This window comes from Protobothrops mucrosquamatus, unplaced genomic scaffold, assembly GCF_001527695.2.
Source record: "Protobothrops mucrosquamatus isolate PMUCROS unplaced genomic scaffold, P.Mucros_1.0 scaffold518, whole genome shotgun sequence".
NCBI classification, from domain to species: Eukaryota; Metazoa; Chordata; class Lepidosauria; order Squamata; family Viperidae; genus Protobothrops; species Protobothrops mucrosquamatus.
Genome location: NW_015386831.1, coordinates 85,952 through 91,951, shown reverse-complemented (window position 1 = coordinate 91,951; position 6,000 = coordinate 85,952). Strand labels below are relative to the sequence as shown.

The 6,000-nt window shown below is 39.7% G+C and overlaps 1 protein-coding gene across 2 annotated transcripts in view; it reads right to left on the bottom strand.

The window, feature by feature from the left end:
* Positions 1 to 1,579: 1,579 nt before the first annotated feature.
* The window catches only part of SCML4 (Scm polycomb group protein like 4), a 41,557-nt gene continuing 37,136 nt past the window's right edge, over positions 1,580 to 6,000 (bottom strand). For both annotated transcript variants that reach the window (XM_029284319.1, XM_015816900.2), the window contains exon 7: positions 1,580 to 1,705. In XM_029284319.1, the coding sequence (XP_029140152.1) occupies positions 1,580 to 1,705 (126 nt within the window). The remainder of the gene's footprint in view (positions 1,706 to 6,000) is intronic.

Here is a 6,000-nt window from a genome sequence, read left to right as displayed (position 1 = left end):
TAGTTAACCAAATCATATCAAAGTTAGGTACAAAATGTGGCTCAGAGTGGACGTTTAGTAAGAGGGGATTACACTTCACAAATCTGACTGCTAAGCAGTCACTGGTAGTAGTTTCTGGTCAGCAATAAGCATTTTTTCTATTACGAGTTGCAAAGAATATACATCCTTTGAGTTACTTCAAGCTTGGAGCAGGCAGATGTTATTCACTTCAAAACTTTGTGAGATATGTGACCTCTTGCTCCTGGCAGTGTGTTTCTCTGAACATTCAGGGCAGCTTTGGTGAAGTGGAAAGCTTGGTAACAACCCAAAGAATGAGTAGCTGCTAGCCAGCTAACCACCAAAGAATAACTAAGCAAATCAACACCTGTGACTTCCATTCCAGTGACGTTAACATTTGTCACATAACATTTTCAAAGCGTAGGGAGCAGTTCTATGAACTATGAATATTTGGCATGACTTTTCATCTAGAATGGCTGGCTCAGGAATTCTGGGAGTTGAAGTCCACGGGTCATAAAAGAGCCAAGGATCCCTACCCCTGATCTAGAACTTACGCAGCCAGGAGTTAAAAGTCAACTGCTGAGCAATTGTGGGTTTCTACATTACTTCCTAGACTTTGGGTGAAGACTGCAGAAGGGACATTTCCTCATTATTTTCAACTGGAGGAATGTTGTACACTTATCGTGTTATAAAACGGTCTGTTGCCAATATGCTCCTAGATATCCAAAATCACATGAAAGAAACCTTCATGCTGATGGCTATGTCGGAAAGCATATGATCCAGGGTAGCCAGGAAGAACCTGGGGAACAGCATTCAGTAGCTGTTCAGTAGGTTGACAGACTGAATGCCATGTAAACATGATTAAATTCACAGTGTATTGCCAAATAAATGCACAATTTTTATCTTCGTATTCCCAGAATATTCTGTGATCCTCCGAGGTCACTGGGCAATATAAAGATGGGTTCTCCTGTTAAAGGAATGCATGTGAGGTTACACAAAAGAATTAGATTACGAGTTTGTTCACAGATGCATGAATGTTGCTAGACGACAATTGATGACTGGCAGCTAAATGCATTCATTGATTCCAGTTGAAAACCACTCTGTTTGAGGTGATAGGAGAGTGCTCTGGTTTTGATTGCAAATTCATAAGGCAAGTCACCTGACCTGGTCAGACGCAACGGCCAGACTGATGCGGAGCAGCTCAGAAGAAGATTTCCTAAAGCTTTTCAAATTTCTTCTTTTCTAAAAAGCAGGGAAGATCTTTTGGCGTACGGTTTTTTCTTTTATGATTACAAAAATAGGACTTAATAATATTAACAATAACGATATGAATAATACAAAATAATTATAATTGCATACTTTTTTGGGGAAAAGTATTAACACAAATCAGCAAAAACACATCACCCCCCCCCCTTTCATTGAATTAAAATGGTGAAGATGAACACTTTTATAAAGGCCAAGTTCTCAGTACAAAAGAGAGGAGAAGCAGCTTGAAAATGGATTATCTTTCCATAAGGCAGCTTGTTACCTTTCATCTACTTCCTTGATTTATATTGGGATTGTTTGGTCTTTTAAAAAAGCATCAGAACTTGGCTTGTTTCAATTTATCGATGTGATAACAGAGTTTGAGTGCTGGTCCCAGCTTCAGACCCAAATATTTCATGATCATGTCGCTTTTCAGTAGCAAGAGAGCATTGCCATCAATCTCCTAATACAAAAAGAACGACAGAAGACAGAATGAAAAGCATAAATCATAATTTGGAACTGTGTTTGCAGAAGAAATAAAACAATTTACTGCAATGCTGTGGAAAGAATTGGCCTGCACGTCTCTGACAATGCTAAACATGTTTGAGAAATTCAACAAAGTAGGACCTCAATTCCCAAATGTTCTACCATTCCAAAATTGGATCTATTTAGCTGAAGTGCTGTGAATTTATTTATTTAAAATGCGTTTATACAACCTGCCATGCCATGCAACATCTGGCAGAATACAACATTAAAACGCCTTCCATAAAAATGTAAATTAACAGAAAAGTAATAATGAGATAACTCAATAATGAAACACCACCACCATGAAAAGACAAGCACTAAACATCTGAGCATAAGCCTAAACTGAAGTCAAGTTTCAGAAGCAGCTGTTGAATTTCTTGATGGTCCACTTTCCATCAAGTTCTCCCAAGCACAGAGCCAGTGTCAGACATTCAGTGTCAGCTTGCCATCAGAAGTTGTGGGTGCTTCATCACTGGAGGTTTTTAAGAAGAGACTGGACAGTCACTTGTCTGAAATGGTATAGGGCAGTAATGGCGAACCTTTTAGAGACCGAGTGCCCAAACTGCAACCCAAAACCCACTTATGCATCGTCGGGTGCCGGGTGGATGTGGCCCATTGGGTGGGTGTGGTGCATTGGGTGGGTGTGGCCCATTGGCTGGGCATGGCTGTGGTGGTAACAGCAGACTGGGTGGGACTAAAAAGTTCAATCAATCAATTCCAACTTTGCAAGATCTTTTTTTCCCGCGAGAAGTTGAAATTGACTGATTGATTGAACCTTTTTTTTGTACACAGTGGCGGAGGCCTAAAGCGAAAAGGTTGTATAAAACCCAGCTGAAGGCCTAGGACTGGGGCGACGGCGCGCATGCCCACAGAAAGGGCTCTGAGTGCCGCCTCTGGCACCCGTGCCATAGGTTTGCCACCACTGGTATAGGGTCTCCTGCTTGAGCAGGGGGCTGGACTAGAAGATCTCCAAGGTCCCTTCCAGCTCTATTCTGATTGATTGATTGATTGATTGTGCTTGGAGGACTACATAGTCACAAGGAAATATGATCTTTCACAACAGAAGCAGCAGCAACTACAAACTGGCGAATCAGGTGATAGGGATGGGAACATTTACAAGACTTATATACCACTTCACAGTGCTTTACAGCCCTCTCTAAGCGGTTTACAGAGTCAGCCTGTATTGCCCCCAACAATCTGGGTCCTCATTTTACCGACCTCGGAAGGATGGAAGGCTGAGTCAATGTTGAGCCAGCAAGAATCAAACTCCTGGCAGTTGGCAGAATTAGCCTGCAATACTGCAGTCTAACCACTGTGCCAGCATGGCTCTTATGCTCATAGTCAGATGACTATGAATGGCAAAAAACCCAGTTCAAATATGAACTATATAAGCTGCCAGTTACTGGGTCTTTGCAGGAGATGTCAAAAAAGTCAAGATGGCAGCCTTGACTGCACTACTGAGCCTCTGTCTCTTTATTTATATGTCCTGTGTTTGCAATCAGATAAAAGGGATGGAGACTTCAGTTCAAGTCTCATGGCTGTCATTTTGACACCATTGCCAAACATGCCTGGCCACTAACAATAAAATAGCCGAGCAGCTTCTATTAAAGTTGAAAGAATTTGGGGACAATATTCAGAGTGCAAAAATTATCCTCTTCATGAAATGGGAGGTTGCAACCACCTAGTAAAAACAGGAAGGACTAGTTAGTCCTTCCAGAGCTAGTTCCAGAGCTCAGGCCCAGAGGCACAAACAAGTTCCCACAACCAGGAGGATCGTGCGGTGTCCTAAAGCCCCATATTTCTTATAAAGAGGATGTATTCCTCAGATGCTTCTCTCCATGATTCACTTGTTGGGATCTCCTTCATTAAGGGCATATTGCATCAACTGGAAAAGCTGGGGTGCATTGCAATTCAAAGTATGGCTAAATAACATCCAGCAATCTGGGGTTAATGTAAAAAGCTCCAGAGAATTTTGTAAAGCAGAAACAGCACTCCAGGCAGTGATTGAGTACATATTCTTCCATCACAGGCTTGGTTCAGTTATAGAGCTGAACTATATTAATCATTTCAGGGGTGGTTTATAATGGCCACTGGAGCTCATAACATGCACTAGCTTCTCAAAGTCTGCTGTGAGGCTGCAAAAGTATAAAGCAACTGGAAACATTTCATGTTGCTTTATTACAATCTAATCCTGTGAACACTGACTGTCAGGTTTAATATTTCAAGAGTGGTGTAAAGCTCTCTGAAAGACCCACTAACCAATGCAAACAAGCTCTAAATCACAAGGCTGACTTTGCTGTGGCTTCTTAAAGTGTAAAACATTCTGCTTGGTAATTGAACAGAAATGGAAGGATTGCTTTTGCCATCTTTTTTTTCCTTTGGCTTTTTTTTAAAAAACAACAACTGGGAAGGCAAATTTTATTCTGCCCAGCAGTACTTTATTAAGGTAAGGGATAAGCTCACTTCCGGATAGGCATCGCGGCATGACAGTCGCAGGAAGACAGGGTCTGTCTTCCACGTTCAATTTTTCTCCGCTGGGGACCCTAAAAAGAATCGAAAGTCACCCCAGAGACGCGATGAAGAAGGAGGGGACCCTCATTGATCATGGAGAGGCTACACCAGTTTGGAAGCCCTCCAAACTGGTGGTGGAAAGACTGGCTACACTTCTGTGGCCAGTCAGAAGCTGCTGACAACCGAAGAAAATAAGCACTAACAAGCAACTTTTGAGCAACGTGGATGGAACTAGGTGAGACTTTAAGACTTTTTCCTGGAAAAAAACGCCCAAAGCAAAGAATCCTCCCCGAAGAGAGAGGGAAGGGGAATTTCCGCCCTATTCTCTCAGGAAAAGAAAAGCGGTGAACTAATTGTTTGGGGGAAAACAGAGAAAAATCACAAGATTAATTTGGAACCAATACAGATATATAGCTTTGAAATTTGGGGACTAAAAGTATTTATGAGAGTTTTTTTTAGAAAAGAGACTTGAAAAGTTTGTAATATAAGTTTGGATTTAAAAAGCTGGAAGACAGCATTAATGACACCTAGTGGAGAACTATGGCACTACAATTTATTATTTAAGGAACTTGGCTTGAAGCCCAGACTCAGATAAGACATTGGTTGTCCTTGGAAACTTTCACTTTTGAAGACTGCATCTGGAAAAGAGGGGTGGCCTCTTGGGCTGCTTCTTTGTTGTTCTGGGAAACTTTCACTTTTGCAGACTGCAGCTGGGAAAAGGGAAAAAAAACTATTGGGCTGATTATCTGTGTTGGGGACCTTATTGGACTATAAAGATTACATACAAAACAAAATGAGTGATCCGTACTTAGCCTTAAATGGTAAAAAATCATCTTTAACACCTGTCTCCGAAGTTCCAGCTTGATATACCAACAAGAAAATGTTAATGAATCTCAGAAAGAAATTATTTCTATGTTGAAATCAATCCAACAGACAATTGTTTTATTTCATGATGAGACTAAAAATAGTGCAAATGAGATAAAAGAACAATTTTCTAATCTAAACTTACAAATCCAGACAATGACTACAAAGAAGGAACTAGTAACTCAGAAAACAGAAGGAAAATTAGAAGAAATGGATCCAAAGATGGAGGACCTAAAGGAAGGAATTAACAGACAGATACAGACAAATGAAAAATTAGAAGATGCAGTGGTAACACCGGAAATTGAAAAGATATATTACTTGTCAAGATCTTAGAACACATTTGAGGATAAGGAAGAAGAGCTGATCAAACGGATGATAAAGGTGTTAGGAAAAATGCTGAATATTGACAAACAAGAAATGAAAAGAAAAACTGAAGGAGAAAGATGCAGGCTGTTTAATGAATATAAATGGGTTGAGCGTTCTTCCAAAAATACTTCAGTCAAATTCTCTTCCTCATTCCAAACAATATATACAAAAACAGAGGAAGAATTACTTGATGATTCAAATGTACTGACTTGGAAAATTATTTGGCAAGTAAGAAAGATAGAGTAAGACTGAAAAAAATAGAGGTTTTGACCTATTAGATGGGATATTATACTATTAAATAGATGTTTGAATATGGTTTAGAAAATAGATAACTGTTAGAAATAAAAGTATTATTACAATTAGAAGGATAGGATTTGTAACTAGAATATTATATTTTTTATGAGATGGGAAATATGAAAATTCTAAAAGGGTTTGAATAAGGGAAGCCTTTGGTTACCCAAATATAATTTATTATGAGAAAATTATAAGTGA